At 42.9% G+C, this 25,323-nt stretch overlaps 1 protein-coding gene across 2 annotated transcripts in view; it reads right to left on the reverse strand.

The window, feature by feature from the left end:
• Window positions 1-25,323, reverse strand: part of pds5a (PDS5 cohesin associated factor A) — an 84,149-nt gene that overhangs the window by 19,636 nt on the left and 39,190 nt on the right. For both annotated transcript variants that reach the window (XM_056279787.1, XM_056279788.1), the window contains exons 3-12: window positions 11,900-12,103; window positions 8,714-8,800; window positions 6,952-7,049; window positions 6,494-6,620; window positions 6,290-6,370; window positions 5,965-6,105; window positions 3,349-3,464; window positions 3,062-3,156; window positions 2,755-2,900; window positions 47-198 (exon numbers count right to left, since the gene is read on the reverse strand). In XM_056279787.1, coding sequence (XP_056135762.1) covers window positions 47-198; window positions 2,755-2,900; window positions 3,062-3,156; window positions 3,349-3,464; window positions 5,965-6,105; window positions 6,290-6,370; window positions 6,494-6,620; window positions 6,952-7,049; window positions 8,714-8,800; window positions 11,900-12,103 — 1,247 coding nt within the window. The remainder of the gene's footprint in view (window positions 1-46; window positions 199-2,754; window positions 2,901-3,061; window positions 3,157-3,348; window positions 3,465-5,964; window positions 6,106-6,289; window positions 6,371-6,493; window positions 6,621-6,951; window positions 7,050-8,713; window positions 8,801-11,899; window positions 12,104-25,323) is intronic.

Raw genomic sequence — 25,323 nt, forward strand, 5'->3', positions numbered from 1 at the left:
AAAGGACGTGCGTGACACGATACCGATCTGTATGTGTGTGTCTCACTTGTCATCAATGCTGTTCTGGTAATAGATGTGCAGCAGCTTGTCTTTGATCCAGCTGATCTTCAGGGCAGACTCCTTCCCTGCCTCGTGGTGCAGACAGTACTTCTTGTAAAGCTGGGCCAGGCCCATCATGGCCTCCTTACGTACACGCCACTATGGAGTGTAGGGAAAGGAAAGGGTAGAGGACGGCGGTGCAGAAGACGGTAAGGATACTATGTCGAGTTTGTTGTGCATTAAGTTATACGGATATACATCTCTATTCCACATATGTGATATCAGATATCGTGCTTCATGTAAAATGCATCTAACGAATGGGGTGAAACTATAGAAAAATGCAAATTAAGGATTCAGAAATAGGGCTGCAACTGCCTCTAAAATAATTCAATCATTAATAGTTTGCCCTGAACACCTAAAAGGTTATTAACATATATATTTTCTTATGGTATATGGTCACTTAAATCACATGTACATATACTGCATTAAGATACTGCATTACGGCTATTACTTGTAAAAATATACAACCGTAGCACCATTGTAGAGATCAATTTCCACACCGCAGGGGAAAGTACAAGGCAGTTTGCCAAGAATGTATATTTCTCGAAAATGTCCATTGTTGGCAAATACAACTTTTTCAATGATGTGTACTCTGCACAAACTCATATATGCTCAAACGGTACAGTTGAGTGTTTTACAATGAAAGATACAAATGCATACACTGTATCACTTTCCTCTTTAGGATCTCCCCCCCCTTTTTCTCCCCAATTATATCCAGCCAATTACCCCACTCTTCCGAGCCATCCCGGTCATTGCTCCACCCCCTCTGCTGAGCCGGGGAGGGCTGCAGACTACCACATGCCTCCTCCCGACACATGTGGAGTCGCCAGCCGCTTCTTTTCACCTGACAGTGAGGAGTTTCACCAGGAGGACGTACTGCATGGGAGGATCACACTATCCCCCCCTCCCCCCAAGTTCCCCCTCCCCCCTGAACAGGCACCCCGACTGACCAGAGGAGGCGCTAGCGCAGCGACCAGGGCACATACCCACATCCGGCTTCCCACCTGCAGACACGGCCAATTGTATCTGTAGGGACGCCCGACCAAGCTGGAGGTAACACAGGGATTCGAACTGGTGATCCCTGTGTTGGTAAGCAATGGAACAGACCGCTATGCTACCCAGATAAACTCACTTTTGTGGCAGGTTGACACCTAGGTATCTCACAACAGCAGGCATACCGTATTTCCCAGACTATAAGTTGCAATCAGCAAAAAATGCATTGTTCCGATCCGCGGTGGTGTAACGGTCTAAGCATCGGCTTTGTGTCGATGCAGTTGCCCACTGGGGACAGGGGTTCGAGTCCCGGTCTCGTCAGATCCGACTATGGCCGGACTCGATGAAGCAGCAATAATTGGCAACGCTGTCTTCGGGAGGGGGCAGAGTCGGCTTGTGTTCATCACATGAATGCATCTCTGTGTGTCGGAAAAAGCAGTGGTTCGGCCTGGAGTCGCCTTGTCACGAAAGTGGGGAGGCATCTCCTTCAAGATTGCCGGCCGGAGAGATGCAGTTGGCGAACGCATGTAGTACGAGGGTGGGTGTTTGTACTAAAATAGGGATTGATTGGCCACTAAATTGGGAGAAAAAGGGAAAAATCAGAAATAAATTTATAAAAAACAAAAACACATTGTTGCGAGGGAAAAAACCTGCATTTATATGGTGGTACAGTATTTTCAACTGAGTCACAAGATTAAACAGTGCCAGATAGCAGCCTTAGCTGAAATGCAGTGTATTCGCCCTACAAAATGACATTATATAAGCCACTTTGAAATATAAATCACAGGATGGGCCAAACCAGTAAAAATAACAGCGACTTATAGTCCAGGAAATACGGTAAGCCATTTCTGAGACAACTGTCCTTTTTACACAGCCTTTTCAGGGCGGGAACGTTGTGCCATTAAGCCACTTCACTGTTCTGTGTAAAAGGTACGAAGATGGAATGGGGGGGGGGGGTCACTGTTTTCCGGCATTAAGCCGGCAGCAGAGGCAGCCACAAAGCTGAATCGACATCTGTGTAAAAAGGACAGCTGGCAAGACTGGACAGCCAATGCTGTTGTGTTACATGTCATGACACCTCTGCTTGCAGAATGCCAACATGCTATGTAAAATCACACACTGGGGCCTGATTATGCCGCCTTTGTGTGGTTCAGTGTGAAAAAACAAAGCCGGCGCAAAGACGAGTCTTCATTATGGCGTTATTGCGGGATCTCTGTAAAAAGGCCTGATGGCACTTTTAACAAACTAGCTAGTGTTGGCATGTTGTAAACAACTAGCTACGAGCAAACCAGCCACATGCAAACGGTGGTGTGGAAAAGTTGAGCGGCGGAAAAGTTGATGGGTTCCAGGGAAATCTGTACCAGCATACATTTTTTCTACCTCTTCTACTGTTGTGGCACCTACCGTGACACTGACTATGAAGATGCAAAACTGACTAATTCACATAGTCAACATACTGGAAAAAAGTAGCACTATTTAGGGATGAACCTTCCTCATGTCCCTCGGCCCACAGGGAAGGGCTTACAGCAGCTATATGAGAAAACTGGTAAATGCCCCAAATGCTTCAAATACATTCAGTGCTTTGTAATAACACATTTATGGATTTAAACTTTATGTGGCAAGAGATATGGATGGATTCAAGACTCAAGGTGTCTGTCTCACCCTCTTGTCCAAAGTCCTCTCTCGTACAAAGCCCAACAGCTGGTCGTTGACCAAATTGAGATCTTTTTTCCCAGCATTGATGATGGTGACGATGACATCATGACGGATGGCCTCCTCTGGGTCATGTGACCGCACCTTCAAGTACTCTGAATAGACAAGGTAGAGCGAGTGTGATGTAGGATTGGATTTTCATTATGTTTGTGAGGATTGGAAGGGAGAGGTCAGATGGAGGGATGTAATAAGATCAGAGAATTATATGAAGGCACACACAAACCTACACCCACCCACATACACCCAAAACTCCCACCTGTAAGATCTTTGGCCAGGTCTGGGTGGTTCATAAGGCAGTGGCTAGCAAACTTGACACACTCCAGCCTCACTGGAACATGGATGTCATTGAACCTAGAGAAGAAGGAGACAAACATTAATTTATCAATATGATACAGTAAGATTATGATTAAAAAGAGGACGAGGGAGTAAACACAACTGGGCAAATACTGGTGATGCTTCAAGCCACTTTGTTAGCATGAAGCATCACTCTGTTGAGAAGCATGTGTTTGTAAATGCATGAGAGAGCGTGTGTGTCTGACCCACCGTCCTAAGAAGCACTGCCACAAGGGTCTGTTCTGTGTTGCCAGCTCAGAGTCTTTGGCCCCAAACAATTTGGCTAGCAGCCGTACAACAGCTAAGCGCTCCTCGCCATCATTACTCTGCAAACATAAAGCAAAGAATTATTAGCATATATAAATATAAATTTGACCTTTCATGGCAACTCAAATCTCAAGTCATGGAGCCTAATGAAAGCTCATTCAAAACCTCCTATATGTCAATGAAAGTCGCCATTAAGTGACTATCTGCAGGCATTATTGGGTTCTATTACAATATTTATAATTTTGACTGATAACCTTGGGCCTCCAAACTTCATTCCCAACTGATTTTCAAAATGCCTTTACAGTAGTAATGGATAGAAACATATCTTAGAATCAGAAATATGAACATTTTGGCCCTAGTTCGAGGTCAATAGGATAATTTTCTGACCAAGTAGGACTCTCAGGACCTAAGGTGGGCATCCAACATAAATACGATCATCAAAAACGCCTAGCAGAGGATGTACTTTCTCCGCCAGCTCATGAAGTTCAAGCTGCCTCAGGAACTGTTAATTCAGTTCTACAGTGCAATAATCCAGTCTGTCCTCTGCACATCCATCATTGTCTGGTTTGGTTCGGCCACCAAACAGGACAGGGACAGGCTACAATGAACAGTTAGGTCTGCAGAGAAAATCACTGGTGCCAACCTGCCCTCCATTCAGGACTTATACACCTCCAGACTCGGGCAGGCAACATCACTGCAGACCCATCACACCCTGGTCACAACCTGCTCCAACTCCTCCCTTCTGGTAGGCGCTACAGAGAACTGTACCCCAAAACATCCACTATCCAAACCACTTATCCTGCTCTCAGGGTTGTGGGGATGCTGGAGCCTATCGCAGCAGTCATTGGGTGGCAGGTGGGGAGACACCCTGGACAGGCCGCCAGGCCATCACACACTCTCTCACACACACACACACACACACACACACACACACACACACACACACACACACACACACACACACACAGCTAGGGACAATTTAGTATGGCCGATTCACCTGACCTACATGTCTTTGGACTGTTGGAGGAAACCGGAACACCTGGAGGAAACCCACACAGACACAGTGAGAACATGCAAACTCCACACAGAGGATGACCCGGGATGACCCCTGAGGTTGGACTACCCCGGGGCTCGAACCCAAGACCTTCTTGCTGTGAGGCGACCGCACTAACCACTGCGCCACCAGGCCTACCCCAGAACAACCAGATATAAAAACAGTTTCTTTCCGTGGGCTGTCATTCAAATGAACACTTAACAATGTCAAATAAATCCAGCCATTTTGTATATACTGTACTGTACACTTTGCGTATACTGGTGCGCTCTGTCATGTCCATCTAGCTCAGGCATGTATATGTAAGTAACCTGCTAACATCTATTTCAGCATCTCTGATATATTCTCTGCACTATTGCACCATATCACCTCTTATTTCTCCTGTACAAGTCAATCCTTGTCTATATATCGAATATTGTTGTGTTGTAGTGTTGTTATTCTATGTTAAGTACACTGGGAGAGCGATGAAACTGGAGATAAATTCCATATATGTGCAACACTACATGGCCAATAAACATGATTCTGATTCTGGAGTATTAACAGCAAACAAAACCACTTGTTTGGTGCGTGTGCCCATGACCTTGACCTAATTTTATCCAAAAATGTAAAAGAACATAATTGATTTTAAAGCTGAAATCTGTGATTTTTTTTCCATCGCCAAGTGGTTATTTGGACCATGGAGTCAGCTAACATCATGCTAACATCATGCTAACTGGCATCTTTACCATGGTTGAGGACACACTTCATATACTGCTGTTGTAAAAAAAAATTTTTTTGGCCCCCCCCCCCCCCCCCTCCTTTTCTCACCAATTGTACCCGTCCAATTACCCCATTCTTCCGAGCTGTCCTGGTCACTGCTCCACCCCCTCTGCCGAGCCGGGGAGGGCTGCAGACTACCACATGCCTCCTCCGAGACATGTGGAGCTGCCAGCCGCTTCTTTTCACCTGACAGTGAGGAGTTTTGCCAGGGGGACGTAGCGCATGGGAGGATCACGCCATTCCCCCCCCACCCCCCCGAACAGGTACCCCAACTGACCAGAGGAGGCGCTAGTGCAGCGACCAGGACACATACCCACACCCAGCTTCCCACCCCGCAGACACGGCCAATTGTGTCTGTAGGGACGTGTGACCAAGCCGGAGATAACACAGGGATTCGAACCAGCAATCCCCATGTTGATAGGCAACAGATTAGACCGCTACACTACGCAGATGCCCCTGAAGATGACATTTTTACAAGGATGGGAATTGTTTACTGCTGCGCTGACAGCACACAAGCAACAGTGGCTGCTACACCTTGTCGCTGCTGGGGGGGGGGGGGCAGATTGAGGAAATCATGGATTTCAGCTTTATGATTAAGACTGAGTTTTTAACTAGGTTTCAATATGGAGCTGTTTGATTAAACAAGAATGGAGTAATTTTATGAATGTGTGTGTGTGTGTGTGTGTGTGTGTGTGTGTGTGTGTGTGTGTGTGTGTGTGTGTGTGTGTGTGTGTGTGTGTGTGTTTCACCTTCAGTTTGAACTCCAGCTGAGGCATAACTGAGGTTAGCAGAAGAGGGTCAATGGCAAACAGCTCCTGGATCAGGTCAAAGACGTGCTCCGATAGGTCGCTGACTGACGACTTGCCCATTACCAGCACTTGGTTGAAGAACTGAGGTTTGGAAAACAGTGAAACATGACAGAGAGAAAGTGTTAGGTGAGCAAGTTAAAGAGAGAACTTCAGAAAGAAGGTTCAGAAGGTTAAAGGTTGAGTCAAAGATGCTGAGGGCAAGAGCAAGAGAGAGAAAAACATAGGAGAGAGAGAGTTAAAGGGTTGTATGTTGGCTGGCACTTACATTAGCAATGCATGTCTCAATGGTTTGAACTGTCCTCTTCAACAGGGTCTTGGCTAAGTCGTACGCCTGCTTGTTGAGATTCTGACCAAGAGACAGTCGTTAAAATTCACAACTATTACTGGCTTTGTGTGTAAAATGAGAGGGTAATGATCATTTGTCATATGGCACAAGTTGGATGATGGGGGTAGACGTGTGTAGGCTCACCTTGTGTGCAGGTATGAGGTTGATGAGGATGGTATCCAGCAGCTCCTGTGTGACTCCATCTCCCTCCATGATGATAGAACTCATCAGGTCCATCATGTGCATCTGTACCTTCTGGTTATGGCTATTACTATGGAGGGAGGAAAAAATGGCTTTTAAACAATGAGTCTTAAGAGGGGGGAGGGAGGGGAGACAGAGAGAGAGAAAGAGAGAGAGAGACAGACAGAGAGAGAGACAGAGACACTGAACATCAAATTTATCTCATAAATCATGACAGAAATACTGTCACCAAATATGACTGAATATACATTTGGATTGTTTATACAAGGGTTAAAAAAACCCCAAAGAGCCGATATAAATGAAAGAAGGGAATAATTTGTTGGCGTTAAGAGGAGATGAGGTTGAGAAGATGAGAAAATATATAATCAACAGGATAAAATAATAGATGTTGAGGGCCTTACTTGATGACAGAAAAGAGAGTCTTGAATAGCTGAATAAAGATCTCATTACAGTCCTCAAGCTCGAAGCAGATGTTGTAGGATTTGACCCAAGCCAAGTTCTGCAGCGACACAGGTTAAATCAACCATCATTATAACACCCCGCTCTGCCACAATTCATCTCAAATACACTCCCTTTCCTGCACAATTTACACACACAATATGGTAAAAGTAGAAGGGACGTGTCCCCTGACCCCTCCTCCAGGTCCATTAATGGTTCCCAAGGACAAACACACTAATACTTTCCCCAATTTTCCTCTCCCGTTTTTTTCAACCACCACCTCAACAACTTAAATTTTCCTCTACGCCTTGTCACACCTTAAGAGGGAAGGTTTATCAGTTCAACAGTGGGCTCCTGGTGTCCTCAATTCCCTTTAGCTGCCATACTACCACTACCACCACTATTTTTTTTTTTTTACTCCTAGAAAATTTCTATTAGTGGGCGGGGGTGGTGAGGTGTCGGTATGTTGTCCCCAGGGCAACAGTGTGGGGGTAGCACTGGGTGAGTGGCCGACATTTTTGCATGGTTCACTTCCTTGCTCCGTTTTGTCATCATTCCTAGGCTACCAACTATCCACAGCCTTCAGTTACACCACACTTGCAATTAGTCTGAGTCAGTTTTACTGTGGCAATTATGGTCGCTGGAGAAAACCACTTGTCTGCAAAAGACCTAACTTTACAGGAAGTTTAAAAAAAATCATTCTATTTCATAACCACACATTACATTTTCACAGGCCTTGTAAAATACTTTTCAACACCGAGGTGTTCACAAGCCTTAAAAGGGTACATAAACATTTTGCAGATACGTGGTTTTAGCCCGACAGTGACTCTGCATCACGTATAAAAGCATGCGGCATGAAAATACGAGTGTACTAGAATCATGATGAAGCACATTTCAACTTATTTGAACTTTTTTTTTTAAAGGATTACTTTTTTGGCATTTTCTGCCTTTATTTAACAGCGACAGTAGAGAGAGAGGGGGATGACATGCAGCAAAGGGCCTGGGCCGGATTCGAACCCCGGCCGCTGCAGTAAGGACTCAGCCTTATGTGGTACGCGCTCTACCAGGTGAGCCATCAGGGCACCCCCAACTTGTTTGAAATTTTTTTTGACCCCCCCCCCCTTTTCTTCCAAATTGTACTTGGCCAATTACCCCACTCTTCCAAGCCGTCCTTGTAACTGCTCCACCCCCTCTGCTGAGCTGGGAGGGCTACCACATGCCTCCTCCGATACATGTGGAGTCGCCAGCCGCTTCTTTTCACCTGACAGTGAGGAGTTTCACCAAGGGAACGTAGCGCGTGGGAGGATCACGCTATTCCCCCTCCCCCCCGAATAGGTGCCTCAATCGACAGGAGGAGGTGCTAGTGCAGCGACCAGGACACATACCCAGATCCAGCTTCCCACCTGCAGACACGGCCAAGCTGGAGGTAATGCGGGATTTGAACCGGCGATCCCCATGTTGGACGGCAATGGAATAGACCGCTACGCTACCCAGACACCCTAAAGAATCTTTTCAAGTCCCCCCAATTATATGGTACAGTAAAATGAACTTTTGTTGTTGAGAGTAGTGTGTGGCCCATCCACTAGTGGCTACGGAAGGGGAAATAAACTGGACTGCAGTTACTTCACTTACACCTCCTGTATATTGATGCAGTCCTGGTATACACCATACTACACAAACCACCTCACATAATCTGGCCCCTACACCCTTCTCCCAAACAAGTACCTCCAGCAGGTAAAAGTATCTGTTGAACTGAGGGCTTTTGGTGTCTTCCAGTCCCTTCAGCTGTCTGGTGATGAACAGAAAGATGTCCTGTAGGCAAAGAAACAGGAAAAGACAAAATGGATTCTTTAAGAATGCAATATAAAAACTGCTCGGTTGTTGTTTTGTTACGCATCACAAGCATAACTGCTGATAAATGAATGAGCATGCTTCACACTGATAGCCAGATTACCTGTTTTTTTTTGACCCAGGTAGACTTTTAATCGGGGTTCAAACTGGATATGCACAGCGCGAGTTATTTAGTTTTGCCATTACAGTTTTGGCGATATTGTCAAGACATTCTTATTTTGTCACAACTTCAGCAGTCTGACTACTGGGTGATGAAAAAAGGATTGCGAGTATGATTGACGTAACCCCAAATTTGCAGGACTCAAGCAGTGAAATCAGCGAACGCCATCAAACTAGAACAACTAAAACGTTTGTTTTAAAGGATAAATTCTGTTTTTAACAACCTGGGTCGTATTTTCATAGTTTGGCCATCGTGTATGATGCTTATGATATCAGTTTTACTCATCGGCTTCATTTTGAAGATTTTTGATGCAGGAGCACCGCTGGACACAGCTTTACAATAACTTCTTATCATCCGACTGACCACGAGTGTCACACGTTTCAATTAGGGCTGTCACGATCATTTTAGCTGACGATTAATTGTCATACAAATCATTGCAATTAATGATTTGTCTTTTTCTGATCATTTTATGCCACTATTATAGTATAAGCCTAATTAATCATAGTTTAATAATACACATATACCGTATGAAGAAGAGCCATTTATTGGCACTGAACATTGGAACATAAATACAATTTTATTTCTGTTTGTCTTTTAGACTTTGTAAATAAAAATTGCACAGGGCAGATATGACATAAATAACAACTTAAATATACAAAGCCTATTACTGAAATATACAAATAAATTACTGAAAACGGAAGGTGCCAATAATCAAAATAAATAAATAATGTACTATGGCCAGAACAGGCCATATCTTTGTCAACCACAACCACAGCCAGTCATGTGCCTCACTGGTTAGGTAGATTCCAGACAAAGGAGCGCAAACATGTTGCCCTTATATGGCTTAAGACAACATCTCACTGGGGTCACAATGTTGCCAGCTGTACTGAACGTTCTCTCAGAGGCAGTACTTGTTGCACAAATGTACACCTACTCTCTTGCTAACTTGGCAATCAAGCTCATGTATGGGGTCATATTTGAGCTTGACCACATGTGTGTAGTGGTTGAGTAAAAGTCAAGTTTCTTTTAAATCCTTGTGAATGTCATCCTGAGATGGCTTGGAAATGTGTGGAGGAGAGATGCTGGGTATGTTGGGAGGAGGATGCTGAATATGGAGCTGCCAGGGAAGAGGAAAAGAGGAAACCCAAAGAGGAGGTTTATGGATGTGGTGAGGGAGGACATGCAAGTGGCTGGTGTGACAGAGGAAGATGCAGAGGAAGGGAAGAGATGGAAACGGATGATCCGCTGTGGCGACCCCTAATGGGAGCAGCCGAAAGTAGTAGTAGTGGCAGTAGAATGTCATCCTTCACTTGGTTGAATAAATTGGGGATTGCAGTTTTGGAGATGTATATTTTTCCTGGTAATTTGTACTGCTTGTCAAACTTTTGCAGCATTTCTTTAAATGCTGGTTTTTCAACCGTATTGATTGGCTGAATTTCTTTGGCTATATACCGCATTACACTGTCTGTTAACATGTGCCATCTGGTATTGTCATGTTTGTATTTAGACACTCATCCGAAAGCTTCAGGAACAGCCAATTACTGGGATGGAAATGCAGCGGTGGCTGTCTTTCCAAGTTCGGCGAATTGGGCGGGGTGGTGGATCCGTAGATAGTTTTTTTTTTTTTTATTTGTGGTATTAGTGCTTTTGACCGCCACCTTTTTGCTGCAAATCTGACAAATCGCCTCCTCCAAGTTATTGGGCTCTCCTTTTTCATTTGGCTTAAAACCAAAATGTGCCCACAGTGGTGCTGTGGTGTTTGGCTTTGCAACTACGTCCGTGATGTTAATGTCAACAGATGCTCATGGAAATTCAGTCGTCAAATATTAAAGAATAAGCGTCTCAAGATAAACAGTTTGTTGGTTCTAATTCACCACTCATGTGCCATTAAATCATCACAGAAGGGGCAAAACAAGATGACGTCATTAAAAGAGCGCCAGTCAAACAACACGGTGGAAAACGACATGGAAGTAGTGATGGAAATATGACATTTCTGTTAGTTTCATCCAGCTGTTTTTATACAAATGAACAGAAACGAGTCTAATGATTATGCAAAATGATCGCGGTCAGGTCAAATAATTGCGATCAGGTGACTATGTAATAACTGTGACAGCCCTAGTTTCAACAAGTCCGATTTAACCTAATTATCTAAATCCTATATTCGGAAGTGAAAATTAAAGTACAAGTTAAAGGTTATTACCCAAAATGTCCAACATTATCAATGGTTGATCAAATTGCAAAGCGTCACCCTGATTCAACTTATAGACGTGAGCGGCCTAGTCTTAAACCAGGTAGTAGTAGTACTCATTACCTAATTACCTTGCCAGGGCAATTGAAAAGTCGACAGTAGTAGATAATGGGAAAGCATGTACACAAATGAAGCCACTACTGTTGTAATTTTTGAAAAGACAGATTTAAAACTCGTTTTCACCTGCCCATTAAGACGTTATAATAAAGTTGGTACCGTGTCTTAAATCTCCAAAACAGTCGGTGAGTAAAATAATATCATGATAACCAATAGTCACAATGGCAAAACCTATGAAAATGAGACTCAGGTTGTTTAGGATAATAAAATAATTATTCTTCAAGAATATTTGTGATGGGGGTAGGGAGCAAAAGTAAAACTAACTACCTTCTTATACTAGCATAAAAAAAATATCAAGTCATGGTTAGACACTAGAAGTTCACAGTTGTTATTTCTAGACTGTGAGCTTCACATAAGCCCCATTTTGCCACAACGACAGCCCGAAAATCTCTCTTAAAACTTCTTGGCTTGCCAATGAATGATGAATGTTGAATTTGAGCTTTTGAATATTTGACCCTAGTAGTTAAGAATAGTTTTTTTTGTCAGGTGGAGGATTTCCCACAGTCCCTTGAGAAGGCGCTTCAACTTTTCTAACCTTGAGTTTATCATGGGAGGTATAAGGGGCCTCTGGGGCATAGATCCTGAAGATGTCAGCCAGACAGCAGGCCACCAGCAGGCGCACATCCTTATTGGGGTTCCTGAGGAAGAACTCTGAGGCCAGGTGTAGCGCCAGGCCAAGATACTGCTGTTTCTCCTCCTCAGAGTCCTGGTCCATATCCATATAGGTCTTTACCACCATCTGGGAGAGGAAGTAAGAGAGAGAGAGGGGTGATGAGCTAAACCAATAGGTGAGTGTAGTTTCTGTGAGTGATTAGTGAGTGATAGTAGTAAGTGAGAGTAGTACATAATAGTCCTCCCATTATTACTTGACAAGGCCTGATGAAAATTCAATGAAATTTCTTTTATAGACAGTTGAGAAGGCAGGTAGCTCACAGACATTGTGTTTGTTAGCTGCTGTATCAAAGAAGCAGAGCTATCTGGTATTCATTACACGTTCTGTACAATGTTACCTTTCCTGTCTTGTTTCTAAGCCATAGATGGGAGACACCGGGGAGCTTTTGTTTATAGGCTCCTGGGATGAAGTAGCTAACAGGTAAATACAGCCTAACCTTGGGGAAATACCCAACTTATTACTTTGGATTGTCTCTGCAGCCTGCGTGCAAATCACAGCCTTTACCTCTTGAGAGACTGTTGCATTCACCACAAAGAAAAATTAAAACCGGCTCTCATATCTTTGTCCAACCACTTCTATTCAAAATTTAAGAAGAAAAAAAGACACACTTCGGCTGCCAACAACAACAAATATCGCTGCCCAAATAACTCATCATGGTTGTATCAATTAGAGGATATAAAAAAGACACCCCTGTTAAAATGGCAGGTTTCTGTATTGTAAAAAATGAAACCAAGATAAATCGCATCTGAAAAAATTTCCACCTTTAACGTGAACTTGCAACATATAAAAATAAAGTGAAAAAAGCAAAAAACAAAACATACAATAAACTGGTTGCACAAATGTGCACACCCTTTCATAATTGGGGATGTGGCTGTTGTCAGAGTTGAATTGTTCAGCGATTCTGGCATGTATACCCAGTGCTAGACTGAAATAAATGTTAACTTTACGGAGGAATAAATACATAGTGGGGCGTCAGCTCTTCTCTTAGCAGGATCAAACGTAGAAAGACACTTTATTGACAGATGCACTGTTATATACGCACAACCACATGTCAATCTCAGCACATTTAATTGGCTGTTGTCATTGTCCGTCACACAGTACCCCTATGTACTCATGAAGTTTGCCTATGTTAATACAAAATTAAAGATTTACTTGAACAATTGAGAGCACACATTTCATACATGTCAACACCCCCACTTGTTCTAATATTGTTCATCTTAACTCGTCTGTGAATGTTCTCATTCATCCAAGTCATGGTTATCCAAAGGAGTTGAATCAAGTGCAACTGGACTTGGTATATATCCGTGAAGACGTTTCGCCTCTCATCCAAGAGGCTTCCTCAGTTCGTGCCTTTCTGACTAGACGAAGCTAGTCTGACTGGCTGGTGATGAGACTCAGAATTTATCCTCTTGGAGTCGTTGTCAGAGCTATAGATGTCCATGGCTCTTTGCGTCCCGATGTTTACCAATGCCCGTCGCTAACAGAGCCAACGACGGGTGCAGCCAAACATCGGTACACAAAAGAGCCACTCATATCTTTGGCTCTGTTAGCAACAGGCGTTGGTAAACATCGGGACACAAAGAGCCATGGACAACTATAGCTCTGACAACGACTCCAAGAGGATAAATTCTGAGTCTCATCACCAGCCAGTCAGACTAGCTTCGTCTAGTCAGAAAGGCACGAACTGAGGAAGCCTCTTGGGTGAGAGGCGAAACGTCTTCACGGATATATACCAAGTCCAGTTGCATTTGATTCATCTTAACTCAAAACATCATAAGGTTTTCTACCTTGCATCATGTAACCTTTCACTTACATGGTTACTCGCCAAACATAAACTTTGCAAACTTAATCAATTTTGTTACGGCTTTCGTCATCACATCTGCTACCTACGATCTCTTCGTATTTTCTGGCATCACTCAACATTTCTGCATCATTAGTGTAGTTCCAATTTTTGTTCACAGGGTGTTGCTCTAGGTTTACAATCTTGCATGTCAAACCTTTCTAGCATTTTTTTCCACATACCTCTTCTGTGACATTTTCACACATTTATCACACTGGTCAAAATCGATACCAAGAAAATGTTTCAATTTACCCAAGTCTTTCATCTTGAATTTTGCTGTGAGCATCTCCTTTACAATCTTCAGTGCGTTTTCATCACTGGCAGCAATAATCAAGTTATCAACCCATATTATAATTATCACTTTCTCATTTTCTGTTTCCCTTGTGTAAATACAATGATCAGCTGGATTTTGCAAAAACTCATTTTCGTTCAGACGCTCATGCAACATTTTGTTCCAGTTCCTGCCTGACTGTTTTAACCTATATAATGACTTTTCTAGATTATACACCAACTTTTCATTTGTACTAGATTTCACCTCGTAACCCTCTGGTTGTTCCATGAAAATCTCGCAATCTATTGGTGCATGTAGGTATGCAGTTTTGACATCCATCTGATGTAAAATCAGGTTTTCCTGCACTGCTTTTTCCTTCAACACTCTGATACTGGTCAAGTTAGCAGTAGGAGAAAACGTCTCTTCATAGTAGTCTACACCCATCTTTTGACTGTATCCCTTAGCTACATACTGTGCCTTGTATTTGTCAGATTCATCAACATCATTCTTAATTGCATATACCCATCTACCCCCCCCTGCATTCTTACCCTCAGGTAAGTTGGTCAGGGTAAATGTGTCATTTTCTCTGAGCGATTGCATTTCGTAATCCATTGCATTAATCTATTCCTTTGAGTTAGTTGAGGTTACCGCTTCCCTGAATGTTAGGGGCACATTACACATCAGCCTGTAACAGTAATCTATGTTCGTCAGTACCTGATCATCACTCTCCTCATCAGATACATATTCATTTAAATAACATGGTTTCTTCTTCACTCTAGAAGGGTATCGTGTGGGCTCATGGCTGGGCTCGCCCGTCTGTGTTTGGCTGTTCACCTCAGGCCTAGCTACTGGGACCTGGCTCTGAGTACATCCTGGACTCACATCAGTATTTTGCCTGGTCTCGCTAGCCCTATTCTGCACCTAAAAGTCATCGTCATCAGGCATCATGTCAGTCTGTGTCTGCTGCTCTGCAATCGTTTTTGTCACAAACTTAACCAGTCTGTGCTTCTGCACTTTCCCATTGTCAGGATAATAGACCATGTAGGCTGGGCTATTCTTGTCGTACCCGACAAAGATTCCTTTCTCACACCTTGAGTCTAGTTTTCTCTTGTCATGCTTATAGGCATAACACGCTGACCAAACTTTTGCATCTTAGAAATGTTAGGCCGTTTTCCTGTCAACATTAAGTAAGGCGTCTGTTTTGTGCGATTGCAAAAGCATCTGTTCCTCACTACAGCTGCTGTCTGCACTGCATAGGCCCATAACACTTTTGGCAACTCGCTCTCTATTAGCATACACCTCGCCATGTCAAACAGGGTTCGCCAGTTTCGCTCAGCTGTACCATTCTGGTGTGGTGAGTATGGTGCTGAGGTCTCATGCCTAATTACATTTCTGCTGAGTAGTGCCTGGTAATTCTTTCCCATGAACTCTGTACCATTGTCAGATCTGGTACATTTAATTTTCCCATATGGGGCTGTGTCAGCAAGAAACTTCTCTGTTGTTTGCACTGTGTCACTCTTATTTTTTTAGGACGTACACGAACACTGCACTGGAATAATCATCAGTGAATGATAACGCAAACCTATACCTGCCTCTGGACTCTGGGTCTATCGGTCCCGCTAGATCTGTGTGTACCAACTCTAGAGCTGCTTTGGCTCTCACACCAGGCTCCCTATTCCTAGTTTGGATACATTTTCCCTGAGTGCACACTTCGCAATGTAGGGTAGGTTTGTCTACTTTGCCCTTGACTGTCATACCATCAACAACATTTTGTAATTTCTGAATATCATCGTAATTACAGTGCCCTAGAATCTCATGCCATGTGTGTGTATATCAAAACACGCTTTACATTGGTCATCACATTCATCATTTACTGTGTGCAAGTAGTATAGTTTGTTATGCTCATGAATGTGGAATTGTGCACCGTCTGTGTCTCGTAGAACGTCCTTTCCTTTCTTGAAGATTACGGTCGCTCCGCTGGCAATAGTCGCTTTCCCAGAAAAGATGTCCTGCGGGTATGAGGGGCTGTACAACGCCCGTCTCAGCGTCGTGTTGTGGCGTCACCCTCTGCTGTCGATCAAGCACACCTCCGCGTCCAGGTCAAAGTAAAGTTTTTGCGGGTTTTACATATTTTATATCGGAGCTTTTCTAAAGGTAGAAAGGACAGCACCTCCCTCAACCACTGCAAAAATGATGGCGCTTTATTCGACCTCCAGTTAAATAGGATAAGTCTGTGTGCTAGTAATGAGGCAAATGCTAGAGCATTTGCCTGCAAAGTTGTGACCTTACAGTTAGGGGGTGGTATGCCAAAGATGGCTGTGTGAAAATCAGGGTTTATGGTCTGTTTACAGATATGTGAGAATACATTAAATATCTGTCCCCAATAACTGTTGAGGGAGGGGCATGCCCAGAACATGTGTCCCACCGAGGCTGGACTATGGCTGCACCTCGGACAGCCAGGGTCTGTGGTGGGAAAGATTCTGGCAAGCTTGTCCCCCGAGTAGTGAAGACGGTGAAGCACCTTGAACTGAATTAACCCATGTCGTATACACAATGAGGACGTATGTATACGAGTGAAGCTGTCCCACCATGCCTCTTCAGAAAGCTCTACACCCAAATCTCTCTCCCATGCAGTTTTTGTTTTGTCCCAGGATATCTGTTTCAATCCCTGTATCAGTGTGTAAATTATAGAGACCCGTTTTTTCCCAAAGGGACCCATCTCTAGAATAACATCTAATTGGCTCCTGGGTGGCAGATACGGAAATGAGGGAAACACTTTCTTGGCAAAACTACGGATTTGAAGGTATCTAAAAAAATGGGATCTGGGTATGTTATGGTATTTGGTAAGTGTTTCAAATGAGGTGAATGTTCCATCTTTAAATAGATCACAAAAAAACACCAGTCCATTTCTATGCCAATGTTGAAATGCGTTATCTAACACAGACGACGAGACGAATTGATTATTTGCTACTGGAAAAAGACCGCTAGCATGCTTTAACCCTAAATGCCTCCTAAACTGGAGCCATATCCTAAGTGAAGCTTTAACCACCGGGTTTGTTATTTGTATGTTACGATTATGTGGTAGTGGAGAGGTGAATATCGGTAAAGGATTGGATAAGAGTTCCATGTGAACCCAATCTGTACCCTGTTGATTCTTATATGTAAATGCCCAATGTAAAAGTTTTACAATGTTCGCAGCCCATTAGTAACAAATAAAGTTAGGCAAGCCTAACCCCCCTGTCTCCTTAGGGACCTCAAAGTATATTTTCTTCATCGTGGGGTTTGAATTGTTCCAGATGAATGATGAAATTAATCTATCTAATTGTTGAAAAGTTGTCTTGGGTATGCATATGGGAATCATTTGAAAAAGATAGAGAAAAATCTGGGTAAGACTGTCATTTTAACTATATTAATGCGGCCCACTAATGAAATTGGTAGCGTTGACCACTTTTTAAAATCTTGTTTTGTTCGTTCTATTAGTGTTTTAAAGTTATGGTTATATAACCTCCCCATTGTATGGGTGACTCTGATTCCTAAATATGTAAATACATTATGTTCAAGTTTAAATGGAAAGCTAGAGTAGTCTCTATCAGTGTGGTTAATCGGAAAAAGCAAGCTCTTTGAATAGTTTATCTTATAACTTGACAGGCGACCAAAGTTATCCAGGGTAAGTAATAGTCTTGGTATAGATTCTATTAAGTTGGATATATATAACAACAGGTCATCTGCATAAAGTGATACCTTATGCAATTTACCACCTCGTGAGATACCTTTAATGCCATCCTCTGCCCTAAGAGCTATAGCGAGTGGCTCAATTGCCAAATTGAAGAGGTAAGGAGAGAGGCTGCAGCTCCGTCTGCAGCCCCTATGGAGTGAAAAATAATCAGAAATAATTTTATTCGTCCGCACTGCGGCTGTCGGTGAGCAATACAATATTTTAACCCATGCTAGGAATGAGGAACCAAAGGCAAACCTTTCTAGAACGGCAAATAGATATTGCCATTCGATGCGGTCAAATGCCTTCTCAATAGCTAAAGAAATCACTACTTCTGTCTGTTCTACGGAATGTGGTGTGTACAGTACATTAAATAGGTGGCGCACGTTATGGAATGACTGCCTGCCTGGTATAAAACCAGTTTGATCAGGGTTAACAACCGTTGGGACTACAGTTTCAATACGGGTGGCCAAGATTTTTGTAAGGATTTTGTAGTTGCAATTCAACAAGCTTACAGGGCGGTAGGAGCCACACAGTAGGGGATCTTTGTCTTTTTTAAGTAACACTGATATGATTGCCTGCATCATAGTTTGGGGGTAATTTCTGTTGGTTAAACATTTCCTGATACAACAGGTTAGTATTGGTGCCAGCTTGGTAGCAAATTCCTTATACATTTCAATTGTGAAACCACCCAGACCCAGTGCTTTGTTGCTCTGCATGGATTTAATTGCTTGTATCACTTCCTCTGTTGATATCTCTCTGTCTATCTGTGCTCTGTCTTCAAGGGCAATTTTTGGTATGGTCAGACCGTCTAAAAAAGTGAAAATATGCGACAAGTCGCTGGGCGGTTTTGAACTATAAAGGGTAATATAAAATTGTTTAAACTGGTTATTGATGGTGTCAGAGTTGGTAGTCTTTACCCCAGCTGCTGTACAAATTTCAGAAACAGTGTTAGCGGCTGTGGACTGTCTAACCTGATGGGCTAATAGTTTTCCAGCTTTCTCTTCATGCTCATAAAATGTCTGTTTTGATTTAAAGAATAATTGTTCTGTTTGTTTAACGAGAGATTGTCGAATTCTGTTTTTAATAATAATTTTTTCTTATACAGTTCAGGTGTTGGGGAATCAGCATATGAATGGTCCACTTCCGCTATACTATGGGACAGTTCTGTTAGACGTTGTTTATGTTTCTTTCTCTCATGTGCTGTGTATGAGATTATTTGGCCTCTAAGGTAGGCTTTGAGAGCCTCCCAAACAATAGTTAGTGGCATATCCGCAGTATGGTTGAATTCCATAAAGATATCTATCTGCTGGGAGAGAAAATTTTTAAAGGAGTCCCTGGACAGTAATAGAGGATCAAATCGCCAGGTGTGTTGGGGTTTAGGGCAGTCTATGAAGCCTATATCTAGATGTACAGGACTATGATCCGAAATAACAATACTATTATATTGACTCCCCTAACCATAGGAAGGATCCTACTATACAGGAGAAAAAAAAATCAATCCTTGAGTAAGAATGGTGCACTGGGGGAAAAAAAGCAGTATTGTTTAGTAGTAGGGTTGTTTCTTCTCCAGGGATCAAAAAGAGAGTAGGATTCCATATATGAATGGATAACAGCACCTGCCTTCGAAATTTTACTATTAGGTCTTGGGTTTGATCTGTCCAAATATGGATGTAATACACAATTAAAATCTCCCCCCAAATAGGTAATTATTTAAGTCTGGGAGGGCTGCTATGAAACTAGAGAAAAAAAGTGGGTCATCCCAGTTTGGTCCATATACATTTGCTAGTGCCACACGTGTACCATACAGGTTACCTGTCACTATCACATACCTTCCCTGGGGTCAGAAATAGTCAGCAGTGGAATGAATGGGATACCCTTCCTGATCAAGATGGCCGTGCCCCGCGTTCTATTCTCATTCCTGGAACAGAAAATTTGTCCTATCCAAGCTTTCTTGAGTTTTGTGTGTTCACTTGACCGAAGATGAGTTCCTGTAAGAACATGACATCAGCGCTCAAAGATTTTAAATGTACAAAAACCCTACTAAGCTTTACTGGATTGTGAATTCCCTTTATATTCCAGCTCAAAAAACGAAGATAACCTGTATTTTGAGCATCAGACATTTTTTCTAAAAATGAAAAGAGAGAAGAAAAAAAAAGTCCCTGCCTACTAACTACAAAACAAAAACAGAGCCTTGAGAACCCAGGGTGATCTACTAATTCCCTAGACATCGCATCCCCCATTTCTAGTATAACATGGCAAATAACCATATAAAAACCCTCTAACAAGCCCTAACCAGGGCGAACAGTGGTCTTGTTAAGATTATATTAAATCAAAAAGTATTTATATACTTAAGAACTATATATCAACACCCATATTAAAATAAAAAAAGGAAGGAAAAGAGTATATCAACACCCATATATCAGCAGTTATAATACAGTTCCTTTGTAGGTAAGTGACACTGACCTGGGTGTCGCCCTAGCAGTCTCTGGCAAGTCACCAAAGCACTGTTACGGGTCTCATAATAATTAGCATCCGTACACACATATACATGCACACACACGATAATAATAAAACAGAAAGATATCTTTTAAAATGGGCAGCAGGTATGAAACATTCGTATTACATGAAAAAGGCAACATTATCTGTGAGTCTCAAATTACAAAAGTTAAAGTAATTAGATAAAGTTAAACTGTAACGTTACCCTGTCGTCTTGGTGTCTTAGCTAGTTACTTCCGCTAGTTGTTGGTACTTAGCAGCTAATAACGATTAGCCGCCAATACCAGTTAGCCACAAATATATTGGAGTTTATCAACATCTTACTGTACATTGTCCGGAGGCTTTAGATTCTCCCTGATATAACCCATCGCCTTAGATGGGTCGTCGAACCGCTTTTTAGTCTAGTCAGTTAAGGCAAAATGGCTGCAAAAAGTCATTCACATTTGAGCCTATGTTTTTCTGTTAATTTAGAGTCCAATAAAGAAAAAAATGCAAGGAGCCCAAAATTTTAGGTGGGGGAAGTCTCTGAAATGGCCACGCCCACTTTTTAGGCCTGGAAATCAGTATCTCGGCTCCTGAATGTCGCAGAGAGCTGATCATGGGCTCAAAAGAAGCAGAAGCACCACATTTATATAAGCATTATGAACAAACATATACCCCAAAACCTTTACTTTTTCAGATATTTTAAGAAAACTAATTTTTACTGGTCACGTTTCACGTATCAGCTCCTGAAGGTTGTAAAAAGGTATATTTGACATGAAGGAAGGCCTCTCAAGGGAGAGAAGATTTTCCAGGGACATTAACCCTAACACACCGGGCTTGGAAACAGTGTTGGAGGAATATCTGAGCGTAATGGAGCAGAAGGTCTTTAAGGAGTCTCGTCGCCCTCTACAGACCATCAATGTTGAAGAAGTTGACGCAGAGCTAAAAGTCGTGTTTCAGAAAAGCATGGAAGAAGAAGAAGAGTTTTTGATGGTGGCTATGAAGAACATTGGATCTGATGCATTACAGCCTGTTACTTGGACCTGTCACCATGCTTCAAAGGAACGTGACCAGACAGATGTTCCCAAAACAATCAACTGCATCCTGCCAGTGATTGACCATGCTAGCAACACTGAACACCTTCAGCTCCATGTCATGAGAATAGCAGTATCATACACAAGATATCTTAACCCAGGCCAGGTTGCAGTGGGTGGATCCGATCAGCCCCTTTATGCCATCAAGAAGATGATACAGTGGGCCATGGGGGAAGAGTTTTCTCATTCATACTTCGCGTTCATGGGTGGGCTGCACCTTGAGAAGGTTTCTCTTGTCTGTGTTGGGCAGTTGATAAAAGGAACTGGCCTTGATACCATCTTAACCTCAGCTAATCTGAATATCACAGGTCTGACAACTGCTGTCTGCGATGTGAATTCCATAAAGAAGGCTAGATACTGTATTCAACTCCTGGCTGTGGTGCTGGCCAAGAAGAGAGATGAAGCATTTCAGGCAAAACGTCTAGAGGACAACAGTTTGACTTGGAGTAACTGGGTGGCCAATGAAAACAGCCCCATGTTTCACTACTGGAACAATGTTGTTGACACAATCAAGAAGGTCCTTATCTTCATAAGATCCTTTCGAGAGGCAAACTTCATCATGATGATCAGTGCACTTGAGCAGCTCATTCCTCTTTTCTTTGCACTTGATCATACACACTATGCCAGATGGGCATCAGTGTTTCTTCAGGATCTCAAAGAGCTCAAATGGAGACACCCATACTTGTTCAAGGAATTTCTTTCAGGCTCTTTCACAGTAAACACCAGAGACAACCCATTCTCAAAGATTGCATGTGATCAAAAGCAGGAACATAACATAAAGGTCATCAAGTCTGACACTGGATATGTCGATATCATCAATCGGGAAGATCAAGAGTTCTTCAGGAAACTCGAACTTGCGCTACCCGAAATCCAGCGCTACCTAGATGAGGTCGAAGGTCAAGATCCATCACACGGGCACAAAGAAATGCTGGATTCCTTCAAGGAAACATTTTCAAGCCACACACTCAAGGTGTACCAGGGTATCCTTACCAACCCGTTCGATGAAGCTCAGTTCATGAGGTTGAACTCATCCATTCCCTTCCCAGATGTCATAAGTAAAGACTCCAGTTTTGTCTTTACAGTCGGCAAAACTCAGCATGACCAGTTTGTGCAGGAGCGAATTGTATTAAGTAAGAAGGATGTCAATGCAACCATCTCACGAAATGCCCTGAAACTCCCAAGTTCATGTGCAAAAGTCCAACTCGCTAGCCCTGCAATCAAGCCACCCAAAGGAACCTTTGCAAAGCTGAAGGAGGCCTGCAGATCAAGAGAAGAAGAGACAAGGAAGTTATTTGGTGGTGAATTCACAGGTGAAACTAATTGATATAAAGTCAGTTATTCAAATATTTTAGATGTTACTTAAGTCTTACCAGATTTTTAATACAGTGATATTCATTGATTCAATTTCACATTCAAGTTAATTGATTTGACAGTAAGCCCAAGAGTTACACTTAGCTTAACTATTCATTTCAATTTCAGGTTTACCCGACGCCTTGTCAACAAAGGATGGAGATATTTATCATAGCCAAAAGTCTCAAATTCTTAAGGACATCGGTGTACAAGTTCAATCTACATCCTCAGAAGGACTTGTGATAGATTTGTCTGTGCAAGTACGAATCATGGCAAAGTCTCTCACCAAAGGCATGACATTCCAAGACTTTGTAATCAAAGTGTTGAACAGCATTGCCAGGATCGGTCATGAGAAGAAAGCCAATCATATTGACATTGTGGCTGACCTCTACCAGAATATGAGCATCAAGACTGCGACTAGGAAGAACCGGGGATCAGCAGGTAGTTCACAGATGGCTTTCAGTGAGAATGACACCATGCCAGAATCTAAGCAATTCTTTGAAGCTTTTCTGTCTAATGTAGACAACAAAGTAGCCCTGGATCTAATGTTCGCCAGGATTGCTAAGGCACAAGCGTGGAACTGGGACAAGGAGTTCAGCATCACCTACGGCAGAAAGGTGCTTGCAAACTTCGGCGAAAGCTTCGAGATCCAGCTTTATGACAGCATAGATATGCTTGAGGAGGCTGACAACCGCATCGTTTGCCATGTGATGCACATGCTAAACAAGGGGATCAAGTCAGTTACAGTTAGAACAGTCGACTCCGATGTGGTAGTCATCCTACTAGGGTTCACTACACAGTTCCTATCAGTATGTAATGACTTGCAACTTATAGTTGACTTTGCAGTTCCTGGCAAACGCCAATTCTACTCAATCACAGAAGCACACAAGAAGCTTGGTGGAGATGTGGCCGATGCCATGCCTGTGTTCCATTCTTTTAGTGGCTGTGATTCTGTGAGCGCCTTCTTTGGCCACTCAAAGACTGCTCAATACAAAGCCTGGATAAACCACAGTAAGTCCACAGAACTCACTGCTGCTTTGAGAGGACTAAGTTGCTGCCCTGGTATCGAGACAGTTAAGGAAAGCATGGAAGTTATTGAGCCCTGGGTAATGAGCTGGTACAACAAGACTGGACTGTACAACTGTGTCAGTATAGATGAGCTCAGATTCCAGCTGTTCAAGCACTCAGTTAATGATGAGCTGAGAGACCTACCCCCAAGTCAGGATGCGCTTCTACAGCATCTGTTGAGAGCTACATTCCAGGCAGGATGGCTGTGGGGAAACAGCCTGCTACAACTCCCTTGTCCCCCTGTCATTGAATGGGGTTGGACTACCGAAGGAGAGGAACTCTTCGTCAAGTGGAGCACAGTTTCCACAAGAGATACATTGTCTCAAGTAACAGGGGTGTGTAGTTGCAGATCTAATAAGTGTACCTCATGTTCTTGTGCTGGCAGAGGGATGAAATGTCTCATTTATTGCAAGTGCCTCAGCAAGTGTTTGAATCCAGTCTGATGGGATGTGTGAGGTTAAAATAAAGATTTTTTTGGACCTCACATGGTTTGCTTTGTTTCTTTGGTGGTTACTGGGTTCCTCCTCTTATAACAAAGAGTCAACTTGAATACTAGCACTCCATGAGTAGATGTAACACTTTTACTCAAACAAACTGTATAGCCTTCTTGCACAGATTTGGCTAAAGTTGATTGCATGCTGCTGATCAATTCAATGGAAAAAAGAACATGTTCATGAATAGCTCAAAACGTGAAGATTTTAGGGCATACAGTATATTTGTTCAGAGCACTAATATAAATAGTTATTTCCACATCTTTTGAGCCCAATATCAACTCGGGGCAACCTCCGAGAGCTGAGCCTGAGATATAGTCCCAGGGCTAAAAAGTGGGCGTGGCCATGTATGTGACCAGTGAAAATTAGTTTTTTGTAAATACCTGAAAAAGTAAAGGTTTTGGGGTATATGTTTGTTCATAATGCTTATATAAATGTGGTGCTTCTGCTTCTTTTGAGCCCATGATCAGCTCTCTGCGACATTCAGGAGCCGAGATACTGATTTCCAGGCCTAAAAAGTGGGCGTGGCCATTTCAGAGACTTCCCCCACCTAAAATTTTGGGCTCCTTGCATTTTTTTCTTTATTGGACCCTAAATTAACAGAAAAACATTGGCTCAAATGTGAATGACTTTTTGCAGCCTTGACCCCATATTTGCCCTTAACTGACCAGACTATTTCTTGGCCGGATGATTAAGTGATACGAAGCACCGCTGGGAACTGGATCCCGAACTTGATGCCCTGGCAGCTCCGGAGGAGCCGTTTAGCTTCGGAGAAGCCCGCTCTCTTTTTCGCCACCGCCGCGGTGTAATCCGGGAAGATGCTCACTCTTGCCGTGCAGGCTCAACGGAGCTGAACGGGCAGCTTTGCGGAAAAACCTCCTCTCTCTCTGAGAAATAGTGAAACTTCACCACGATGATCCTGGGGGGGGGGGGGGTTCTCCTTCGTTGGTGGAGTGCCGCAGGCTGTGGTGAGCCC

Source organism: Lampris incognitus, chromosome 5 (assembly GCF_029633865.1).
Source record: "Lampris incognitus isolate fLamInc1 chromosome 5, fLamInc1.hap2, whole genome shotgun sequence".
Classification (NCBI taxonomy): domain Eukaryota; kingdom Metazoa; phylum Chordata; class Actinopteri; order Lampriformes; family Lampridae; genus Lampris; species Lampris incognitus.